This window comes from Corvus kubaryi, unplaced genomic scaffold, assembly GCF_017639235.1.
Source record: "Corvus kubaryi isolate FWS band 111438036 unplaced genomic scaffold, C.kubaryi_AGA036_p1.0 37398, whole genome shotgun sequence".
Classification (NCBI taxonomy): domain Eukaryota; kingdom Metazoa; phylum Chordata; class Aves; order Passeriformes; family Corvidae; genus Corvus; species Corvus kubaryi.
Window position 1 is genome coordinate 24,286,277 of NW_024581137.1, and position 25,001 is coordinate 24,311,277.

General features: G+C 38.4%; 1 protein-coding gene across 1 annotated transcript in view; it reads right to left on the reverse strand.

Moving 5' to 3' along the window:
- CHN2 (chimerin 2) overlaps positions 1-25,001 on the reverse strand; it is a 159,533-nt gene that overhangs the window by 86,849 nt on the left and 47,683 nt on the right. The window contains exon 2 of the mRNA XM_042042756.1: positions 6,297-6,335. Coding sequence (XP_041898690.1) covers positions 6,297-6,335 — 39 coding nt within the window. The remainder of the gene's footprint in view (positions 1-6,296; positions 6,336-25,001) is intronic.

Consider the following 25,001-nt stretch of genomic DNA (forward strand, 5'->3'; position numbering starts at 1 on the left):
GCTCCTGCTTTCTGCTCACGTCAAAGTGGAAAAGCCCATAACCTCTTCTTTTCCCGACCCAACCTTCATCCCTGGTTCCTTGGAGGGGCACAGAAAGACAGCTTATGATTTCTTATATTCCCTACCAATTTTAAGGCATATGGATGTGATCCAGCTCTACATTTATACTAAGGCTTTGTATTTACTCTGCATCATTCAGCACTGTCAGATCTCCTGCTACTTTTGCACAAGATTTATGGTAACTTGATAATATTTTGATAACTCGATGATAAATATGGTCTTTCTTACGTCTTGTAATTATGTGACTAAGATTCAAAGACTTCTACTCTTCTTTGATCAAATGACTTGTGTGTTTGAATAAAGTGTCAAACAGTGCATGAAAATTTTGTTCAAAAATTACTGATTGTTTTTTAAACCTCTGACTATTCTAAAGCCAAATATAATAACTTTAGAATTAAGTTCTGAATGTCTGAAATCAGCATAACCACTGATTGAGCAAGTTCCTGATGTTAATACTAAACACATCCAATAGGAAAATAACAACTTTTTCCTTCCCCCCATTTCCAGTGGAGAGAAGGAACTCTAAGGATTCAAAACATAGCAAGAATATGATAGCTTCTCATTTAAAGTAAATTATCTATTTCCCCAATTAATTAATTTGAATTTTAATTGAAAAATCATACTTCATAAAAATTCTATTTTTCAATAATCAAATCTCTTAAACATTGACTGACACAGCAAATTAAGCTAGTGGAGCTGTTTCTAAGAAAACTTTGAGAAGAGTGATGCAAAACAAGTTGGTCTGAAGAACACACAGGAAGCCTATCTTTGTGATGTGCTACATTTTTGAGAAATGAAAAAAGCAAAGAGCTCTCTAACATGACCAAAAGGATCTCTGAGGCTGATAACACCGAAGAAGAAATGGTGGGGAGAAGAGTCAGCATTTCACAAAACAAAGGAAGGAATGATTAACAGGAAAGGGCAGATACAGACATGAAAGACCTGAAAGCAAACACAAAAAAATGGATGCTTATAGGATGTAGTGGGATAAATCAGTGCAAGGACTCATGATGAGTGCAAGGAAGACAAATCATCTTAACAACTGTATTTTGAATAGACTGGGAAAGGTTGCTGTCATTCTCAGAGAGAGGCGGGTAATTAATCAGCACAATAATATGAACTGAGAAACATATCTGATTTAGAAATACATCAGAAGAAAACATAGTAAGATTATCACTATACAAATAAATAATTACAAATTATATGCTAAATGTGCTGGATGAGAAAATGGCCCAAGCACGATCAAGATTGTGAATGGTGGTAATCACAGAAAATGTCATGAATGGGAAATGGTTTCCCCTGAATGATAAAAAATTCAGATTTGGCCATATTAGCTTTAAATTGATAGTCATTAAACTGACAGAAAGACAAACCAGTGGAACAACTGGAGGGAGATACAGAACCATTAGATGGAGGGAGAGAAGACAGATTGGGAGCAGAGAAAGGACTGAAAACCGACAGTGGCACTGTGGTAAGGGACACCGAGCAACTCAGTGGGAGACAAACAACAGGGAAGAGACAGACAGACTGACACACAGCTGTCAAGGATGCCCAGTAAAGACACACAGCAAGGCAAGGATGGAGAAGGCAAAATGACAGTGGAAGTTCAGTTAAGTGGAAAACAAGGAAGGCAGTATCTCACAGACTAAGGCATTAAGGAGCAAAGCCAGTGTGACCCTACCAAAAGCTGTGTTTTCCTTTAGAAAGGTCTCTGCTGTTTCTGCTTCAAATGATTGCTATGAGAAAGCCTGCTAATGGGCTATGAATACAGTGCAGTATTATGGCTAAGGTGACTTGAGAAAAATGTGCCCTACAGCTAAGTTCCAATGAGCACAGACACCTCATTAAGTGACCTCATTTTCAGAAGTGCTGAACATCCTGCAGCTCTGCCTGATTTCATTATACACTTTTTCCAAAGTGCTGGGCACTCGCACTGAGGCTGACATTGCCAAGACCCCAGCACAGTCCAGGGGATGGTCAGAGATTCAGAAGGCACATCTCTCACTACTTGCTCAAATGACAAACAATCCTTGCCTTTCTGCCTCATTTTCCCATCTCTGAAAACCATAAAACAGAAATCAATGTATAAGACTATGGTTAGGTGAAATAATAGAAAAATACACTAATTTAATGCAGTGGCAAGCAGTGATTGACATCTGACCCAGTCTATTCCAGGTTTTAGAACTGACAGGCAGGTTCAGACAAACCCACTGTGATCATAGAAAAGATGACACTTGAACATAATGATGCATTATTATTTTAGCCCTGAGAAAATTAACCTTATAAAAAGTCAATTGCATGCAAAAAGAAAATGTATTATTATTGCTCAGAGAACAGCATCAGACTGGGAGTGGTTTTTTGTTCAGCATCAGATGCAAATGAAATGCACAGTAATAATACACATTAAATATTAGGCAAAAATGCAGCTCTGCAACAGAAAATGCAGTAGCTTCTATTTGACCCTTGAACATCTTTATCAGTTTCATACTTCAGGTAGTTTGGCAGCATTCATAGTATCACAATCATTGGGACTTACAGTGTTAACAAAACTTTAATTTATTATTGAATTACTTGAGGAACATTTCTTTGAGATGTAAAATAGCTGGTTAGAATATATCTTTCTCTCTTTTGTTCCCGTTAGAGCACGAGTCTTGTCTCAGGGGCTGAGCTGGGGAAATTCTGCAGTATGTTTTAGGAAGAACTGTCTAATTCCAAAATCCAATTTGCGTAAGAAACAAAGGGATGACACGCAAAAATCAACACTTACTCTTTTTCTGCCAGGGAAGAAGGGCTATCACCCATTTCTTCATACTTTTTTTTTTTTTTTTAATTCTGCAGTGTGTCAGGACCTCAAGCTTTCTCCTTTAACTCACCTATGATGAGTGTTCAGTGATGCTCCAGCGGAGAGGAAAAATTCCTATCATCATTTTTATAAAGCAGCAAGGAAACATACCGCCTTCTGTCTCAGAATGTTTCGCAGAGTTCCTGAGTTTTACCTCCTCAGCCTCATCTCAGTCAGGCAGTTTATCCATGTGCTGAGCTTGAACAATATGAGCTGTCCTATTTCTGCAGGATTACTCACATGCTTAATTAGGAACCTAAGTGCTTGGCTGAAACAAAGACTTAATTTCTAACAAAAATGAGTCTCGGACACTGTGCCTATTATTTGATGAAGGACAGAAGGCAGGGAAACTTCGTGAGGAGCTGAAGCATGGCATCAGCTGATGCTCAGTGCCTTGCCACTTTGCTTCCCACCAACACACATGATCTTGAATAATGCAAACAAACATTGAAGTGGCATTGACACATGACTGACTCAGCACATGCCATCTCAACTGCAGTAAAAGGAGGAAAAGAGCAGTTTTACACCTCTTCAAAATTCAAGCACATACATGCTGAGGCTGGAAACCAAGGACTATGCTGTTTCAGTCAAACAAATTGCCTACTTCTCCCATGAAGCAGGTAAAGTAAGCAGGTTCCCCCCTAAGAGGACAGTGCAGCACTGGAGCAGGTTACCCACAAAGGCGGCAGAGGCTCCACCCTGGCAGGTTTTCAGGACTCAGCTATGCAAAGCCATGGCTGTTCTGCTCTACAGCCAACAAAAGTTGTGCTTCAAGTGGGAAGCCAGATCAGCTCACCCCAGAAGCCCTGCCAACCCACATTCTGTGATTCTTATCTTTCTTTCTGTACTACCTCAATGATGGTAAAACAGCAAAATACCATTTTTCGTGGTAAACATTTGGCAGACTACAAATAGGAATCTGTTATTGGAATGATATAAGAAATCTGTTGTTTGTTGATCTGCTTCTCAGGTAAAAATGCTATCAAATCCACTGCCTAGAGACTGCTGGCTGCTAGAAACTTTCCAAACTTTTCCCCAGGTTCTTTCCTGTTAATACAAATTATTCTGGCCATTTCTTTTATTGTCTGTGCCCCAGGGCTATCAGAAGAAGTCTGAAAAACTTTATGACCTGCAAAATCTATGTGAAATTCTAACAAACCTTCATAAGCAAGTGAGGATCTTCTGCATTAGAAGTGTCCATGTTTTCCAAATATAGCTGAAACAAATTTGTACATTATGTGAAAACAGTAAGGCTCAAGTTCTGAAAACTGTTGCACTTTGATCAGCATTTGACCATGGAGACGTTCAACACTGTTTATTTGGATACTTTGTCTGCACAAACAGGAAAATCTGCCCTTGTTTAGAAGCTAGAAGGATTGAAGCCTTGATCATGATGTCAATAAAAGGCAACATAGTCACCTAAATTTATCCAGGACTTAAAATAAGAAATCAAAACTGTATGCAAAGTATCTTACTAGTATGTTAGCAAACCTTAAAAGTTACTAGGCAAAATACATTGAAAATAATTGTTAAATAGGCAGCAAAGACAAAGTGCTAAGCATTAAATATATACCTAAGTTAAAACTGTCATGAGACAGGGCAGCAGATTGAATCATAGACAAACACTACTGCTGGACATAACCTCTATAATTAATTTACCAGATCAGAATTTTTCTAGCTGAGTAAAGAAGCACAGATCAGAATTTTTCTAGCTGAGTAAAGAAGCACACATTACCTACCATTGCAAAGAAAATGTCTATCTGTGGCTAAGCAGTCTCAGCTGTAAATCTTTCTAAGCTTAAACTATTTTCTGCATTTTGTAGCTGTGTAACTTTTTCCATGGTCATTCATGCATGGAGTTCAGACGCTGAGGCCATGATTTTGTCATTACCACAATATTGGCATCCTACATACAGTAGAATAGGAAATTATATATTCATAGACTATTCATTTGTTATGGTTTTGTTTTGGCTTTTGTTGGGTCTTTTTTTCCATTGAAAAAAATGTTTCCTTGGACTAGATGTAAGCTATGAGATAAAAGCAACCAAACTTTTTCACTGCATGCAGTGATCTGTCTGCTGCACAAGTTGGGCAACTAAGAGCAGGTAGATAAAGCTATGTGCTCATTCCCTGACTTTTTAATGAAAACCTACTGCTAAAAAGGAAATATCTCTCATCTGAAATGCTGTAGTCTTCTCAAAGTCAATGGGAGCTTTTCATCGATTTTGAGTAAGCCAGGTTCCTCTTTTAAAAAAAACCACTCAACTGTCTGCTTCTTCTCAAGTAGTCAGCAAAGTATGCTGGAGTGGTCCAACACTCTTGCTGACTTTTTAGGAGATTTCTCTTACATGTTCAAAACGTTACAACAACTACAACAACAACAACAAAGTATCCAGAAAACAGTGTTCTGAGAAGCAAGTTCTGTAATTTAATGGCATATTCAAATTTTGGTTGAAAAAATCCCAGTCCATTCTGGGGCAGAATGTAATTCTCAGGTAACACAGAGGTGATGTCTTTGAAGTCAGCAAGACAGTTTAATGTGCATATAAGTGAAGTCAACAAGTTTATTCCAGTCTTTAAAATTACACATGTACATGCATGTAGCTACTGTGATCATTGTCTTTTTGTAGTTGCATTTTGGTAATGGCACTATACTGAATTTGCCACCATAAAAGAGATGATTTTTCCTTAGGATATCTGAAAACCAAAAAAATAAAACAACTCTCTATACCCAAAGCTACATTCTTATTAAAGTTCCAGGAAGGGTTTAAAATAAAATGATGAAATTTAAAGGCCATCTTTAATAAGGGATTTAAAAGCCAATATTTTGTCTTAGATCTGTGCTACTCTATTAGAAAATACATTTGGAACAAAGCAAAAGAGCATAAAATATGCACTTCTGCACTGCACTCTATGTAAATGATTTTTCTAAAGGCAGACAGGAAGGTTCAAAGAGCTGATAATGCTGTCTCCAGCTTCTAAACCTCCACTTCAAAAATCAGCTTCTATTGCTAAGGATCAAAAATATTATTATCTTAAAGTGATTTGGTGACCCATATAAAAAGACAAGTATTCTCAAGCCTGACCTTTAGTAAACATACAAAGCATTAACCTCTACCTCTGCAATCCTTCCTGAAAATATCAGCAGAGAAACCATGAAACCCAGGAGCTGCACACTTTTAAGGCAATGGAGGGAATCTGGCACACATAATCCTGCTGTCCTTGCTCCATGGAAATCCATAAAAGTTCAGGTTTTGCTGCTGTCCCATACAATAATTTGCGCAGGCCTCTAGTACATTTATGTCTCCCTTCCAAACAAAAAAAGAGAAAAGACCTAACAGTGACTGACACCTTGGTAAGGTACTAAGATTATTCAAATTTCTTGTATACTCACAGTATGATTTCCATATTGGAGGCTGGTATTCTTCAGCATCTAAAATAGAAAAAAAAAAGGGGGAAAGAACTCAGTCATTTGGCCACTGGGTCAAACTGTCAGCATGCACATTTCTGCTGAGAGGCCTCTACTTGTCAGCAAAATTCACATTTCTTTCCCAAGAGAGATGATAGCCTATTTACAGTGCAGTTTGCTATGTGAGAGAAGAATACAAATTTCAACCACTTGTAGCTCCAACATGCTTTTCCCAAATTATTCAAACGTAAAAGAAATTAGTTTTTTACCAATCTGCAATACTCACCAGTATTTTTAAAATAATTAACTGGACTGGTAACTACATTATTTATTTGCTTTACCTGGCATGATAAACAGATAAATCACTACTGGTTTTCAGTCAGGCTTCTAACCCCACTAGTAAGATTTAAGAATAAGCATCCATGAATTACACATGCTGGGGCTAAAAAGATGCACAGCTAAAGCTGGACTCGGATGCACACACCTGACAGTTTCAACAAGAGTCAATTACACTTCTTGAACCCACTAGCATAGGTAATTGGCATATTTTTCAGAAGCTGAATCAACAAAAACAATGTGAAAAAGATAGAAAAAGGAAAGACTGCAAAACCTGCCATTACAAACAAGTTACATTATTGTAGCATTATTGACTAAAGGCGCACGAAGAGTTGGTGTCTTTTGTTAGTGACCACTCCATGGGGAGGTTTCCAGCTCTCTGCAGGAAAATCAATTGCTGTAACCTACAGAAATCCCAGCAGAAGCCGAGATGGGACAGAAGGAGCAACACCAGCAACAAAGGGTAGGGTACTGGGTACTAGTTTGGCTCTGAACTGTCACGCTGCCAAACACTTTTAAGTCATTAACTTGCCAATACTGTGCAGGTTAATTAAGGTGTTTGTTATTTACTAAACTTCTACTTAAGTTACGCTAATCTAATTCAATTATAGTTGTATAGCTCATGCTCCCTGTCTATTTACACACACACAACTACTTTAAATATATTCCTGCAAAAAGTCTGTTTAATAGGAATGTTAATCACTAACTACCATCTGCCACTTTTAACTCTATTGTTTTAAAAGAGGATAAATCTAGCAACAATCACAGTTACGGCCTGGAATAACACCCTGCAACAATTTGTAGATATATCGATTGGGAAACCCATTCAGTTTCAGTTTCAGCTGAATCCACCTCACAGCACTGACAAAGTTCAAAATGCTCCCAGACTGACACAGTTATACCGTGCTGTGGCAATCCAAGAGTAATTAGCCTGCAAGTTCATTATGCAGAAGACTTATTTTAAATTATATGAAGCTATTCATGAGACAAATGAAATTTATTCATACAAGAACTATTTTTTTCTCTTCTCAAATTATAACAGTAGTATGTAACTCTTTTTTCCTGCATACATCTATCGCTTCACATATAGTTTACCACAACACCATAATACTGTGTATTAAATTCTTCCCTCCATACTTCTGTGCTACTGCAAGAGAATTTCTGAATTTCCTTCTTCACTTACTATATTTTTCCAAAAGAAGAAACACTGAAATAATGCAAATATGTTATTATCTATACTGTGACTTCAGAAAAAGAAGTAATAGGGGGAGAAACAATGAAAAACCAACAAGTATCAGTTGTCACTTTAGTCTTCCAAATTAATTAAAAAGCGCCCAGTAAATTCAACAGTGAAAGCTGATCTACAAGTGGCTGTAAAGTACTTCAATAGCTGGAGACAGACTGATGGTGAGGAAACACTGCAGCCGAGATGGAGAATCATCCAGGAGATAAGTCATAAAACAAAACTCTCAATGATTGCATTTGATTTGTCACGGTTATGAATCTGTCAGCCCCGGAAAGAGTGGACAGAACCATTCCTCAATAGCTAAAATAATTCTAAAAGACAGCACACTCAGAGGAAACCCACGTGTCACCAGCTCCACATTCACCATTACAAGGTACTGCTACATCCTCTGTGATCCCTTCAGCTGAAAGTACATCCCTAAATCACAGGGAACAAAATGCCATAGAGCTGAGAGTATTAATAGAGTTTATTGCCAAGCTATCATGTGTTTGATGGCACCCATTTGTAGGGAAATAAAGAATAATTAGTTTAAATACAACTTGGAGACAAGGGTCGTGGTTGAGGACCAGAGAGAGGTCTAATGCAACCCAGATGGAAACGTCCTTCTTCTTTCATGGCAGGAGGCTGCTAGGCCCCTGCTTAGGCAACTCTCATCCTTGTATGGTAAAGTCTTAGGACCCCCATCCTGGCTGACTAGATTAGGGTGAACTTCAACCCTTCTTAAATCAAAAGGTCAAAAGAGGCAAATCCTGCCTGAGCAGATTTGATAACTGCTATTTGCCCTCATTGAAATTTCTGTTCTTCTATATTTTATTATTCCTCTGTATTACACAACAGCTCTTTTCATTAAATTGTGCTCCACTCTCCATGACTGGACTTTAAACAGCAGTTCTGGCTCACGGAAGTCACGAATACGAGTTTGGGTGGTCGGCTCAGTTGCTACAGGACACCTCAACTCATACAGCTTGTACTTTAGATCTGCACATAGTAATGGTCTCAGCAAGGACAATGAACCTCAGTTTTGAGCCACTTAACAAAAATCAATCAATCAATCAATCCAACTTGGCACAAATGACAAATGCCCTGCGTTGATGTCTCATGAAATGATATTCCTCACATGAACTTTGATCGTAATCACTATCAAAATCGTGACTGGCAGCGTGGGGAAAAGGGCTCACTGAGAAACTCTCAGGTGATAAGACAGGGTCTTTCCTATTGCTCTTTTCTTGAAAGGTTCATATTTCCTACAGTGACTTCTTGTCTAGTTTCAGAAAAAATGCCAGCTAAGGTTGAAAGCAGTTGTCAAAGGAGAAACTCAGATCACAAGATGAGTAACAGTTCTGAAAAACCCAACAAAATATCCCAAGGTCATTTGTGACACATTTTTCTGAGTGTCAACATAAGAAAGAGTCACTGTAAAAGAATTACAGAATGTCCAATTCAGGTATTTTAAAAATTATTTTGAGTCTTCTCAATACTGTATCATAAATGACCTTGGCAAAACTTACTGGAAAGACTAGGACTGGCAAAAAAGCATGAGAGACTTCCACAAATAATATTACAGGCAAGACTGTTAACGAAAAGCTTTGAAACATACTGGCTGAGAAAGTGAATATTTATTAGACCTAAAAAAGTACTAGAAGTCAGTTGTATGCTAAACAGAAAGGCAGAAGGAAAGCAGAATGCTGACTCTTGAGGAATATTACAGCTCTGAGAAGGTTTCTCATAACACAAAATTGACATGAAAAGATATTGGAGAAAATTGTCAAACCAAAAATGATACTTGGAACTGGAAAATGGGAGTAAGGTAAAAACAGGTTATTTTTTCACTTTATTTGCTTTACTCTTCACAGAGCAGAGAGGATGAAAAGGATCTTAGGAAAAAATACTCTCATAAAGCTGATGGAGCACTTAAAGCTAAGTATAGAAAGACTACAGCAAAGGGAGGACTGAAAAGTTGGCAGAGCTTTAAGCAGACAGATAAAAAGTAGAACCACATAAGAATTTTTTTTCCAGGAAACATGAAGACAGAATACAGTATTACTGCCAATAATGGGCAGTAAAGGGTTAATGCATTACTCAGAGCCATTCTTAAGCCATTTCTGAGAAATGGTCTTACATTAATTATACAGTAAGTAAAGTTATCCATGGACTTCAACCCTTGCTCTTCACTGGGCCTGGCTCTGTACCAAAGTGACACCTTTCTGGATGTAGTTGTGAAAGACACTGGAATGACAGAATTGGTTTTTATTACTTCCTTGTACTTTGTGAAAATGATGATGTAATGCCAACACGTGTGGGTTTGTGCTACCAGCACCGAGACTGACTTGGTTAAAGCAGGTCTAATAAGAAACTAAGTTCAAAGTGATTCCTCTGACTACCAAGACCAGTAACGCACTGGAAAGCGTAAACTTTTTTACAGGAAAGCCCACGAATTAGACCACATGAATCACATATTTCTCACTTATAAGTGGCATAAGGAGAACCGTAATAAATATCCATACTGTAGCTATATGCCATGCCCAGTTTTTGCCTTTGTTCCTACTAAAGGATTATAAAAAAATATTTGTAGTTCACCTTGGAAGAACTGCCTCAGCCTGGATTCTCTGTCACCATTGTCTGAATTTTGGACTTCCTTTCCAGTAACAACTAATTTTAAAACTATGACCTGCATGTGCAAGGAAAGACACTTGTGTGTGAGGAAAAGCCAGTCTGGAAGCCACTGGTTTACTGGCAGTGTGCAGATAAATGATTCACCGGATGAACAAGTCTAGCTACTAATTTTTTTAATCTTCCATTGTTATTTTAGGACCAAGACTAATAATTATGAGTATTTTAATGTCCTCTGTATATTTCCTTTAATGAGTTTTTTCACAGGTTTACCACGTACACTTTCATAGTTATTACTTTGTTTCCAAAACATTAAGTTAGCATATATTATTAAATACATTTTTCTTATTTTTATATATGTAATTATATATAGAAGAGTAACATAAAACTGCTGAGTAAAAGCTTCTGTGAAAGATAAACAGTGTTTGCACTCTTTACACACGTGGGGTTTTTTACATTTTTCTTCATGCAGACAGAATTTTATTATTCAATTGACTATAATGTGGATGGCCATCACAGAACCACAGAATGGTTGGGGTTGGAAGGTACCTTCCATCTGGAGGCCATCTGGTCCAAACCCCCTTCTGAAGCATGGCCACCTATAACCATGTCCATCTCCAAGGATGGAGACACCACAACCCCACTGGGTGACCCATGCTAGTGTCTGGTCACCCTCACAGTGAAGAGGTGTTTCCTGATGCTCTAAGAGTCTCCTGTGTTTCATTTTTGTGCCCATCGGCACTGGTAATGTCACTGGGCACCACTGAAAAGAGCTAGCTTTGTTCTCCTTGCCTTCTCTCTTTAGATATTTATACTTTGAAAAGATTCCCCCGAGCCTTCTCTTCTCCAGGCTGAACAGTCCCAGCCCGCTCAGCCCTTCCTAAGAGATCCTCCAGCCCTGCAAAGCTTTTCCAGTCCTTTATAAGAATCTCTCCAGCATGAAAGTGCTGTCCATAGCTCTCTCACTCTGCAGAATCCAGCACTAGACACAGCAACCAAGGTGTGGCCTCAGCAGCGCTGAGCAGAGGGGAAGAATCACCTCTCGTTTGACCTGCTGGCAGTGCTGCTCCTAATGCAGCCCAGGATCCCATCAGCCATCTTCAAAGGGAAGGATATATTGCTGCCTCATTTTCAACCTGGTGTCCACCAGAACCCCCAAGTCCTTTTCTGCCAAGCAGTTCTCCAGCTGGGTTGTTCCTTGGCATACACTGGTGGATGGAGACTAAACTGAAAGAGTAATTAAGGGGGCTTCTTTAGGGGTATCAGTTCTTTTCTGACACATAAAACATAGATCAATTCTTTAGTTTCCACTCTGTGATTAATAAATACCATTTACAGACAGTCATTTTCCCCTTAGCTGATCCCCTACTGGCTAATCTTGTGCTGGTGAAGGGCTGGTTTAATTTATTTTGCCCTCTCAACAATTAGTATGTACACATACACAACTGTGTCACTTTGCAGTCATTTTGCAAATGACTTTAAATTGGTGTGTTTTTCTATGTTTGATTGCACTCATTTGGCATACACTTTGGACATCATGATGACTTCTATTACATATAACTACCCTTACAGGAACATCTGACCACACTGTGAGAAAGAATATTCTTAATTTTAAAGTTGCAAATAATCACACTTTCAAATGACATGAATAATCATAGAGTCAAACGAGTCCCCCACTCTAACTCCTGAAAAGTCACTGCTCCTGTGAAGAGCAAAATTAACTCTCTTGCAGTTAATAATTAGCAATGTAGCTGTTGAAACATTTCAGCATGTCAAAAACTCTGTTTAATGTTTCATTCAGAACGAATAGTTGCCCGTGGAGGAGTGAGCAGTTGCCAGCTTTATCACTGAACTTTCTCATCACCAGTACATGGACAGCTAAAATATGGAATGAGACTTCAGTTCTTGTCTTAATGAGGCACTCTAGCTTTCAGCATAAGGTACAGAAATGATCAAACTGTTTACTTGCAACAGAGTTTATAATTGGTGTATTAATTCAGATGATGGGAGCTTCCCACTGCGCTATTCTCTCTTTTAAAAAAAATTAAAAATCAGCAATAGTGTATAATTTAAATGTCAAAAAAAGCTCACAAAAGGGGTGGAGTTCTCTCTAGCACAGCAATTAGGCTGAAACAGTAAGCTTTTAATAACCACTATATAAATTGACAGCTATTTTGTATCTTTTGCTTTTGCCTACCACAAACTTGCTATTAGAAGCCACTGCTGTGAAGGTAGCTCATTTAGCCAGTTCTACGAATCAGGGTCATGCCAAATTGTGCTCTCTCCTCCTTTTGCTTCAGATTTCAAAACTGTATCTTTCCACTAATAGACATGTGGTCAGCCCATGGTTAATTTTGTTTAATGCACGTGTCTGTTTAACTAAAATGCAGGTGAAAGATCACGCAAATAGGTAAATTTAATAATTTAGAAGAGTTACCAACTATCAAATATAATATGACTGTGCAGTAAGTGAATTATTAGGGATGTATTCCAACAGATCACAGGAGATTTTAATTTTTTAAATCCACAGCTCAACTTGTACAACAAAAGCATAAAGAGCCATGTTCTGCAGTCGGTGAGTGGTGTTCAGCCAGCTATGACCATCAGATTGGAGCAATATCTCATTAATTAAAAAATCTGTCTTTCTATTCTGCACAGATTTAAAGATAATTAAAAGCACTGAAAATACCATTTTAGATTTGGAAATTGAGAAAGAATAATCAGGGTTCTCAATTGCAATAGCAGAAGTGTAAAAGAGAAGGGTATCTGTACAGTTCTAATTTTCAAATGCTCTTTAGGAGTCTAGTCTTCCTTAGGGCCCAGAAAATAGAATTAAACAAGCTCTTCCAGAGTGCAAATCCAAGAAGCTGACACAGATCTAAGTAAGCTGATGAAAATATTCCCAATGCTTTAAATATTTCCTGGGAAATATGCAAGATTTAAGAGTGCAGAGAGGTAATTCACACACCTAATCTTAAGACAGGTAGGTTCTTTATAATGCTGAATCACACTGAATCTATTGCCCTTGGATGGCATTTAAGAACCTCCATAATTTAAGTGTTCTGAAGTGTTTTTTACCCAGAGCAATAATGAAGAATTTCCTTATACAGATCATTAAAGATTTGTGTCTAAAAACTAGAAAGGTAGGCAATAAAAAAAATCACAGAATATCTCCATCCTTCATTGTCAAAAAATCTGTTGTAGTTATTAGCTGCCATTAAATTTAATTTGGTCACTAAAAATTACACCCCAATGATTGTTACCATTCTCTGTTTTAACACTAAGGCCAGTGTAATTAAAATCTAACACAGTTATTTTCACCTTTTCATTTTTTTAACCTATCAACCAGAGGCATCAAGGCATTAAAATGGGATAATCAGAGCTCTGCCTGAGAGATTGGACATTTTTTTGGGAATAAGCACATGACATAAGTTAAATCACATCACATTAGCAGACCTCCTATCTTACACAGATATACTTTAGCTTCTAACTAATGACCAGTTAGTTCCTGGCTGAAAATCAAAACCAGATAATCAGTTGGCATATCTGAGAATAGTTCTGCTGCAGTAATTTTATCACTGTGCAGGATATGGCAGTGCATTTCCAGTCATTTACTTACTGCATCCTAAAACACAACCCCCACAACCTTCCAGCCAATGATCCCTGGACTCAGCAAAGCAGTTCAGGCATGGTAGGAAAGAGCATATGACAGAAATAACCACAAGAATGCCAAAAAATGACATTAAAATGGTCACCATGAAGTATTTCAATTAGAACATTTTTGTTGAAGTATTGTCAGCACATTCCCAGTTCCAGAAATTCACTCATACCTTGACAGGATACCCATTGATCTGGCTTATCAAAGGAGCCAGCACATTCCCTGAAAACTTACTAAACTTTAGCAAAATCCAAATCATTGCTTTTGGTAACTGTTATTTTTGACATGAGACATTTTATCATCCCTCTCTAAGCAAGGGTGCAAGTGTTTGTCTATTCAAGGGTACGAGGTGGTCCTAAACCTGCAGTTAGCTGTGGAGGCTCTTCATCATCTTTTAGAGATCATCCCCATCTGCCCCATGCAGTCCTGTGCTTGGCCCTCTCTGGATACAGAAATGTAAGTATTTTTAAAGACTGAAACTGCATACTCAGAATGAAATGGAAATCCAGTAATTCATCTCACTCAGCAAAGCCATGGGAATCAGAGAGTTTACACTGGTAACTTTAAAAAAATCACAAAATGTGTTGTATTTGCGTAGGGGCTATGCATATGCCAGGGACCTTCATGAACTCCTTGGCCTAAACACAACTTCAAGCCTTGGACATGAGAGATGAGAAGTATCCTGTCATTCAGAGCAGGCATAATGATCTGCAGAAGAATAAAAGCTTAGCAAATAATTAGACTTTGGCTTGCTTTACAGGTCCTGTAGTATTGCTGCAGTATTTGTGTCTATACATTAAAACGTGAAAAACAGGAAAAACACCACCTACCCACAAAGCATATTTATCATTCCCATAGCTCTTGAATAACACTCAGAATAATTGGGGCTCCTAAGATAAGAAGCAACACTGTACCTACATACTTCCCCTGTTAGACAAACATGACACAATTAATCACATCCTTTGGTGGGCAGTTTTACGTAAGAGTATCAACTACATTCAAGGCCAATTGAATTATTATTTTATGTGAAGTTAGTCTCTGAATCTTCAATTATCTCTTCTAAGAAAATAGTTTGGATTAAGGTCAGCTATTACTGAGCTGCAAGTATGTTGTACAGTTGGACAAACACTTCACAAATCTGTTCTACCATCACCCACCATTTAAGTGCTTTCCCACTACTGCTGTTCATGCTCTTCCTACTTCAGATCTAAATACTACAGAAACGTTGACCTTCTTAAAATTCAGTTCCATGATAATATGTTTATGCTGACAAGAACCTTATGTCTCAGAAACATCTATGTAACTACACTTTCCTCCCTGCAAGTTTAGCCATAAAATAATCACTACCAGTATTTAAAATACTATCATGGAGTATTTCCCCTCAGAAGAATATGGTTTATGTATGGTTTCTTTACTTGGGCGGAATTCTATAATTCTTCCAAGAGCTTTTTACTACAGCCTGGGACTTTTAAAATTGATAATGGGTTCTTACAGAATCATGTATTTACAAAATACCTTGTATTAAACATCACTAAATTTAAAATACACTTAGGTCTTCCAAAAGTTTTATCAAACTAACCAACAGGTCTGTGCCTGGGGATAGGTGACACAATTCTTCTTTGCAAACTGCAATGTTGGCAGCGTTTTCCCTAGAGAAACTCTGGCCAGTGGCGTGTCAGATGAGGCCAACCCCATGTCTCTCTAGCATTTTCATTGTCAATTAAAACAATTCCAAACTGGTGCTCATAGGACAGCTGTACCAGTGCCTCCAGCGGCATCGAGTGAGAGGACAGGATTTAGCCACCCACAATGTATAAAGGAAGATACAACTGCAGCCTGGATAATATCCTGGTTTCCTATTTTGCAAATATTAAAGATGCAGACAGCACATGAACACCATATTTAAATATCTTAGAATACATGAAATTTCTTTACGTGCTGTAAGTAAATCAAATAGAGCGAAAGCAGTAATTCCTATGTAAAATGGATTTTGCTTCTATATAATCAGAGATAGGTTGGTTATTTTTACATAAATAAATTAAAAAGGAAGGAGCACACTTTTTCTCAGTATCTTTTCTGGAATTGTTCTTCACCCTTGTAAAAATAACAAAGAAAATTTGTTTCTTACCCCACTTATCTTACAGAAAGACTCAGAAGATGGTAAAGCTAGTGCTTAAAAGCACATCCATCATACCTTCGATCATAAAAATCAGTCATTAAGGAAAAAAAATCCTCCTCTATCCTGTTATTTTTAAAGATTCACCCAATTGCACAATTTTGAACAAACCCTCTAACTCATCCCACTGAAACACTTTGTGTAAGGACAATTAATTATGAATATGGCTATGGCACAACAATATTTAATATATTTCATTGCAGAGGCTCAGGGAAAAGAAGTAGTAGTCATCCAAAGTTCTGCAAACGTATTTGCTGTAGGCTTCCGGCAGGTAAATAATAAACAATATTCAATACAATACCATTAAGCAAGTACACTTTCTACTTTGATTTATACCCTGAATGGTAGACATCAAATGTCTTCATTTTTTTTTTCTGTGGGCCAAAATCAGCAGCTGATCTATATGATCCAGCACAGTCTTCCCTTTAAACAGCAAATGAGTCAGAATTCTTTAAACGCCATAGCATAACCACAGCCTTGATGATGAAACCTGGCCAAATGCAAGGCAGAATTACAGAAGCTGTTTTGTCCTTGTCCCAGGGCTTATGTGGAGGTACCAGCACTCTGGCAGATCAATACCTATGGACACAAAAAAGACGCTTTCCATCAATTGCTTTCCAGCAATGAAACCAAGGAGAGCTTTGTTCTTCTGATAACACACTGATCTTCACCCAACAAAACAAGGTTCGCGTTCAAGCATTTCATTACTCCCGAAGGACAAACGTGTATCTACACGCTCAGAGACTCAAAACTGACTAATGTTTCTCTGGAGCACAGAAGGAAGAACAAAAAAATTCAAGTCTTTCCTTTGGAAGGATCTGGCAAATGTCCAAAGTAAAACAATGCAATTTTTTTAAGCTAAGGGGAAGGGTTCGTTATGAGCAAGAACTGCAAGTCTCAGTAGCAACCACTGCTCTGCAGTTCTTTTCTCATCCTGGGAGACAGGAAAGCTGGGTAAAAAGATGAGCTAATTCACTCATGTCCAACATCACCAGATCTAGGATGGGTATTTCATGTTGTAAAGACACCAATCTGTGGAGGCCGGTGGGCCTGCCGGACAAGGAACGAAAGGAGTCCTATGGTGGGATAAGTCCTAGGTTCCTTTCCAGAGTATGGTGACTGAAAAGCTTGCCCCAGAATGCTCTGTTCTGTTATGTTAATGTACCCCAGTTCTGCTCCCCTGGTTGGCTCCGTTGGCCGCCACAACCCTTGTCACCTGGTACACCCTCAGTTTCTCAATTAGCTCCCTTACCCTGGACCCCCCATTGCTCTGCCCCGGGACTTCTCTGAAACCGTGCACTAGTGTGGATGCATTAAATCTCTCCTGCAGAACCCTATGGGAAGACTCTTCCTGCTCATTCATCGTTGGACTGTTTTAGCTGGCTATCCGGCATGTGTGTGCCAGTGTGCTGGCTGCACCGAGAGGCTTCCTTGGAGGCGCTTTTGGGAAGGTCACAGCATGCTACCATCTAACAGAACTGCGACACCAATCCATGTGTATCTTTTTAAAAAAAGTTCTTCCTGCTTTTCCTGTATGTTTTTTTTGTATCACACAGGAAAGCCTGTCAGAGCTTGTCAGATCATTCTAGTAGCAAAACCTCCCAAAATACAGATTTCCTTGAGAGCCCAGAGGATAAGGTTGCTGGTTGTCTGTGGGTTTATTGGCAACATCAGTTGTAACTAATGACTGAGACAGTGTGTTGCCCAACAACCCACCCCAAATGAAGCTGAGGTTTTGCCAGGTTTTTGCTTAATTTCATCAACATTATTTGATACTCACAAGGGAGATAGCGAGCAACTGTGGCAGCTTCGTGCATTGGGAGCTATGAAAATATTCAACAGCTGTAAAATATACATTTATTTTAAACTTTTACTTCTTGTTCTTAATATTTTCAAGGATAGTTAAAGGTATACCAGTCTGAGAGAGTAAATATGCCTGCTTATGACAGCAGAAAATAGACCTGAATATTAAAAAGAAACACATCTCAAGAGGCAAGGGCAGTGAGACTTAAATCCAATTTGCAAGATAAAAGCTAACCAGACCACTTACTATTGCCATCTGATAGCATTCAATATTGCTTGAAATTCATTAATAGGCTAGGTAATGTAAGTACAGTGCATGTATACAAATTTAATTCTATTAATTTCTACATCAGAAAAATCTAGTGAAAGAGGAGGAGAATAATTATAAGGCAGTCTTACCAATCTGTGGACAAGGCATAGCAAAACCAGTCCAAACCTCAGAAGAGTAATTATCCCATGAGACTCCCACCTCCTGGGAGTGCCCATTATTGTGCTAGGGGAACATAAAACTGACAGCTATTCAGAAAGACCTCCAGAGCAATTTTGGCTTAGCTCTACTGCTTATCTTACCTTGTCATCTTTTTAGGATATCTACAAGCTTCCAGCTAACTTACCAATATTGTATTTTATTTTTACAAGCAAGCAATAAATGCTTCTTTTACAGCATATACTTTGCTTAACAGTCCAAATGTTGGAAAAATGCTTATGTGTCTTAAATAAAAGGTCATTCAAATTTAAACAGCTTTATAGAGTAATAATATTTCATTTAGATCTGCCTACTAACCGCTGATTGCTTAGTCAGATTAGGTGGAACTCTAAACGAGAGAGAAGCAAAGCATTTTATTATCATTAACTATTCCCATTATGGCAGCATTTGCCACCCAAAATCAGGTTCGGTGTTACGTCCAACTGCTAACAAGTACAGTTTAAAAATAAAACACAGCAGTCGCTGACCTAAAAGTGCTTGTGATTATAGTGTGTGGCAAGCATCCAACAGATAAAAGGAAAAGAGATGGAAAAGGAACAGGGCAACAGGAGTGCTATCCATGTCAGCCATAAGTACCAGTCACAGCATCCTCCCCTAACTATTAAGAGAGTAGTTTCATCTGAATGTAATGAAAAGATAACTAGAAAACAGATGATGCTGGTAAAAAAAAATAAATGAAGCAGCACAGAGCATCACATAAATACACTAGTAATAACTTAGGATAAGCTGATTTATTATTACATGAGAGAGGTTCACTTATGAATGTTAAGAAAAATGGTGGAGATTTAGTTTCTTCTGAGAGCACAAGAAAAAACAACTTCAATACATTTATGTTACATTTTTATAGAAGTGACACATCACATAAATAATAGAACTATTTTGGATCAAGGTTTTATAATAACCTTTCTTTACTGAAGAGTGAATTATTCCAAAGCAAACTGCAGCTCACCCTGGGCATATCCTTCCCTGCTTAAGGTGCAACAGAGAACTTCATTGTATTTTCAAAGACATGTCTACAGCCTATTGTTTAGCAGTTTGGTTTCAGTGCATCATTTTATCTGATGCCAGTCAATTTACTTACACTGCTGCTGTGCAAAGTCTGGTCCAGATTACCCAAATGGTAAAAATTTTCAACAGATAAATGCTTCTTTTCTGAACCTAATTTATTGGCTAGAAGAACCACATTTCCTCCCAGCTTCTCACCCATTAGGGTCCAAGACTCAGCCCCCGTCGGAATGAGGAGGCCAGATTTGAGAGCAGTCATGTATACCTGATGAGGTCCACAAGGCACCCGATTGGTGCCATTAGACAGTGAAATTCGGGAGAATGCCAAGTTCTGCCACAGGCTATTTACGATGACGTAACCCCTGGATAGGAGGAGACGTGAAATGTGAGCTTCCATCAAACAACCCAGTGGTTGTGCGCAAAAGGACTGGAAGAGTATTAGCATGAGGTGGTTCTTCATGATCATTAGCTGCAAAACACTCCTCCTCAAAAAATGCATTGCAGGCAATTCTAATACAGCAGGAGAGCCTTGTACAAATGCTATTCTCAAAACACTCCCTTGAAAATGCTTCAGTGTTTTTATAACAACGAGAGAAACGACTGATTAGGTGCCAAAATGGTTTGATACCATCTCTGAAGAAAGGCTTTGCAGCTCTTATGATTTCTCTTAAAACAGTTTCAATTTGAAGTTGCAATGTCCTTCAGAGTACAAGTGTCTTTTTGTACCAGTTCCAAAGAGGATTTCAGAGCTGAGTCCTGACTGCTCCTGCTGTTCTACAGAAGTGCTATTTTTTGTATATCCTAGACTGGTGCACTACATTCCTGCACTATTTATTCTGCATCTCCATTATTACATTTATTGTCTTCTGGGCAATAGGTAACAAGTCCTTGCATGGTTTACTTTAAAAAGTGCCACAAAATATGTACTAGCTTAAAATTTATCAAAAAGTGAACCTAGGTAAGAATAAAGTAGCATAATTAGTACTGAAGAGACATCTCCCAGGAGGTAAAAAATGAATGTAGCCTACAACTGAGACCTCCATGATGCTTCAACTCAATAAAAAATTTTATATCAGAGATTGCCAAACTTTGATTTATAAAACTTGCAACTGCTCCATTGATTTCAGTAGGGTGAGAGTGATTTATTTCAGCCAAAGAGCTGTCCAGAGTTATATATAAGCACTGTGAGCTCAGAAATCCCAGTGGTCATGGTGTTAACTGCAGATGGTTCTCATGTTCCTGTGGTAAGCTCAGTACCAGTGACTGCAATATATTCTACTTACGTTTACCAATTGAAATAATTTTATTCATGCACTATATCATACTAACCATAGCCTGCCACTCTCATTATCCCTTACAGTCCAGGACTCTTGCCACTTAAAGGGCACTTGATCTACATGAAAGTGCATGTCCAGATCTACAAAAGTACTCTCCTATGACAGAATTTGCATGCACTGCTAAAGCAGTAAAGATTAAAAAGACCTATGGAACTACACAAGTATATTCATTGAACTGGACAAATAGATTCTGCCAATCACTGAAAGAAGTATCCAGCCTGATGGAAAAAACTCCCAAACAATTATTAGAAACCTCTTTAAAAGCTGATCTAAAAACCTACCAAGATCCCAAAATAGAAGCAGTATCAAACACTTTTAAATTCAAATCCATTTTAAGCCAAATTCCTTCATCCTTAAATATTGTCAAGATAACCTCATTACAGAATGGAAAGCTGAATCTTTACCTATAATCAAAGTAAAAAACAGCAGACCTGACCAAACACCATGGTTGCACAATCAGATTCTGAAATGGGTATTTCCAATGACTATATCTTAATGTAGATAAAAAAGTTTATTGAAGTCCAACTATTTTTTCTGAATATGCTCATATATATTTACCAGCATATATAGACATAGATTTCTCTACCGTATCTGCTTATTAATATTCTGTCTTTATTCTTACACGTATGATCAGTGTACTCCATCCCTCTCACACGCTCACTACAACTCTTTTGATCCCTTATAGTTGCAGTGGATTTTTTCATAATATATGAATCACTAAGTTTTCTTCCTTCTTTGCACTGACTTCCAAAATAAATTTTATGGTTTTACCAAGTTTCTATTCAGAGTTTCACGGGTTCAGCTAGACAAAAGACAAACCAGTGACACAGTTCAGAGGCGTAACAGGAGGGAACACCCTGACATCTAGAAATTATAAGGAATGGGTTTGCAATTAAAGGACAGTACTGAATCTTCAGACGCTGAGTTCAATTTCTAACTCTTCCAAATGCTCCCTGTGTTATGTTGCATTGCTATAAGTGAGAGAAAAACTTCCTCTCTGAACTTGCCTGGGGATGGAGCCACTTTACCCCAAGTCTTGTGCAGCAGCAGAATCCCTGTTCAAATCTGGCCTTTAGACATCATCACAAAATGAGCCATAAATAAATCTGCTGACTCAAATAACAGGACACATTTCAAAAACAAGCAGCTCTCTACTGCAGAAAAGCAGAAAGAGAGGGAGACTGAAGTAAACAAATCTAATCTTCAATGCAAAGTTCAGTGGATTGGATATTTCTAATCTGACAAAAATAACTCTGTGGTGCTGCAGTGCTCAAATCAGTGCACAGAAATCCGAGGCAGCTGTTGAGAGCATCACTGAAGAAGGGCATGGGGAAGGAAACTGCTGTTAGATTTTGAATCGAAATGTGTCTCAGAAGCTTTCATTCAACATTCCTGAACAGAGATATCCATAGCAGTCAGCAAAAGCTGGACTCCCTTCCTCCACCCTGGTTTAATCTGCAACCCTGTCATGGCAGAGGAAGTAAGAACCTGACGGTGTGGGTGTGGAAGGAAATGAAGAAGGAGCTTGAGCTGGGATGGAGTTAGTTTTCCTCCTTAGTAGCTTGTACAGTGCTGTTTTGGATTTAGGCTGAGAATAATGTTGATAATACACTGATGTCCAAAGCTGGCCAGAACAATATTTCCTGCCACAGAGTATCATGCTCAGTATGAAAACTGGGGGGAACTGGCAAGGAGCTGCCAATGACTGGAGGCACATTCCAAGAAGTGATGGCTCCACACCTGCCCAAAGCACAGCAGGAGGGTGAGCAGGAGAGAAGGAAAGCAGCTAGGAAAACCACCTGCCTTGATTCCTTGCCCTCACTGTGGCCCTGTGAGAGGAGCTGTTTGGCTGTGTGAGCTGGCAATGCACCAGCACTGCACGGTGCAGAAGGATCTGCTGGATCACACCTGCATCTACCAGCTACCCTCTAACCAAGTGCTTTAATGTGGTTTTGGCTCTGTTGTGCTACTTGTTCTGGACAAAAAGAGCAGGTCAGGTTAGACAAACCCGCTGCTGAATACTTATCTTGGCAGCTTTTTATTTCTTTCTTTATTTTTAGTACCACAATGGGGGCTTGGTGGGCACCACTGCCTTTTGGGCTCATCCCGTAAGTGCTTCTGTGTGCTGGACTAGTCCCATCTCAGCACCTCCTTCTGAGGGCCTTCAGTTCTGACTGCTGAGGTGAGTATTTTCAGCCAGCAGCTTCACTACATCAAACAATTATTACCACTCAGAGTGCTCTTTTCATTAGCCAAACATTTCTCTACACTCTTTTAAGCTGAAACCACCACTTCTACTTAATAGAACAGCAATTAACCTGAAATACTTGGCTTTTTACTGCAATGCATCACTCTTTCCCAGTCTGATATGCTAATAAAAATTGTATGCTAACATAATGTATAAAATATCATCTCTGATTTTAAACTAAACTAAAATTTATTGGCTCCAACAGTGCAATACTGATCTACCCTATGAATATTAATGTAATAACTTAGGTAGCAGACTCTTATGACATCAGGGAACTAAATCAGAGTGGAGCAGACCATACAATGCACTGAAGAAAACCTCAGTTTTTCTGTTTCAATAGAATTTCAATTCTACTCAGACCTGAATGCAGATCCAGACTGAAAATGATAAGGTATTTTTTGCTACCTGTCAGCTCTCATACCCCATAATATATTCCATCAACCCCCCAGTAAACAAACTAATTGGCGATCTTGCAAACAGTCCCAAGTTCTTCTATTTCTTCTAAGGCATCATTAGCAATTATAGGATGCTGGCAGGACAAATTGCATTCTCAGTTATATCTCTACAACCCACTTCTCTCCTGCTTGTGTTCTTAATCCTTACCCACTTCCACTGAAAATGCAAATCTTTGCAATTATGACTGTAGGGATAATGGTAGAACATTACTGCAGTAAAAATGCCCATTTACCTCAACAGTGCTTAAACTCCAAGCCTTGAATTGGCATGGATAAACATAAATTAACTGCAATGTTTAAATGCTTAAGCTAATATTGAGCAACCACCACCCAAAACCAAGACAGCAAACAGCACTCCTAAACTCCATAAGGAGTTACACCCATCCATTTCATCTGAAAAAGGAAGCTGATGCAATGCAAGACGACATGAGAAAGTGATGATTGATTTAGTTCCTCATGAATAACAAAGTACTCCCTAACTCCACAAAGAAGCAGATAAGTGCAGGAAGTAACTGAAGTACTGAGACAAAAGATACCAGCAAACAAAAAAAAAATCCAGATATGGTGGGACAGACAGAATTATCCAGGAAAAAAGCTAAATCTCAAATAGCTGTACAGCTCAGGTGTCTTTTCTGATTTTAAGTCGTGTACTTTTTCTGTTCAAACTGGACAAGGACATGTTCTACCTTACCCACTTCTAAAAGTTATTGTTATATATCCAATTCCAACTCTGTTCATTATTCATTTACTGATTTGGAATTTCATCTTGCAAACAAGCTGCTTTTGAAAGTCTTTCAAGAAGTGTCTCTTGTGACCTTTGAGATGTCTTCTTAAAAGAAACATAATTCTGAAACACAATTGTGCAGCAGACCTTACACACTGTGTCTCATTGAGTAAACTTAATTAAGGTTAAAGTCAAATGCTCTTTTGTTAATCTCTGGTACTAGAAACTAACCCAGGAATAAGCCATTTCAGCATGAATAAGAAATACAATTAGTGAAATAGTGGATATTTGTGCTGCCATTAATGCATTACAAAACACATCCACCCAAAGTTTGACTTGAAAAGCTTTCACAAATTATTTATTTATCCATTCTATTGACAAATTGTAGCTACTAATAAAATGTACTAGAAAACACATTCACTTGAACTAAATATGTATACGTTAAAAGTAACAACGTGTAAAAGTCATGAGAACAAAGAGGTGGCGATAGTAAGGCAAAACAAACTGCCTGTCTCAGCCGACACACTGTTTCCAAAGAATGTGAGAGCAGGACAACCAAGCTGAAGGAGATTTCTTCCCACATGTCACCATCAGAGCTCCATCAC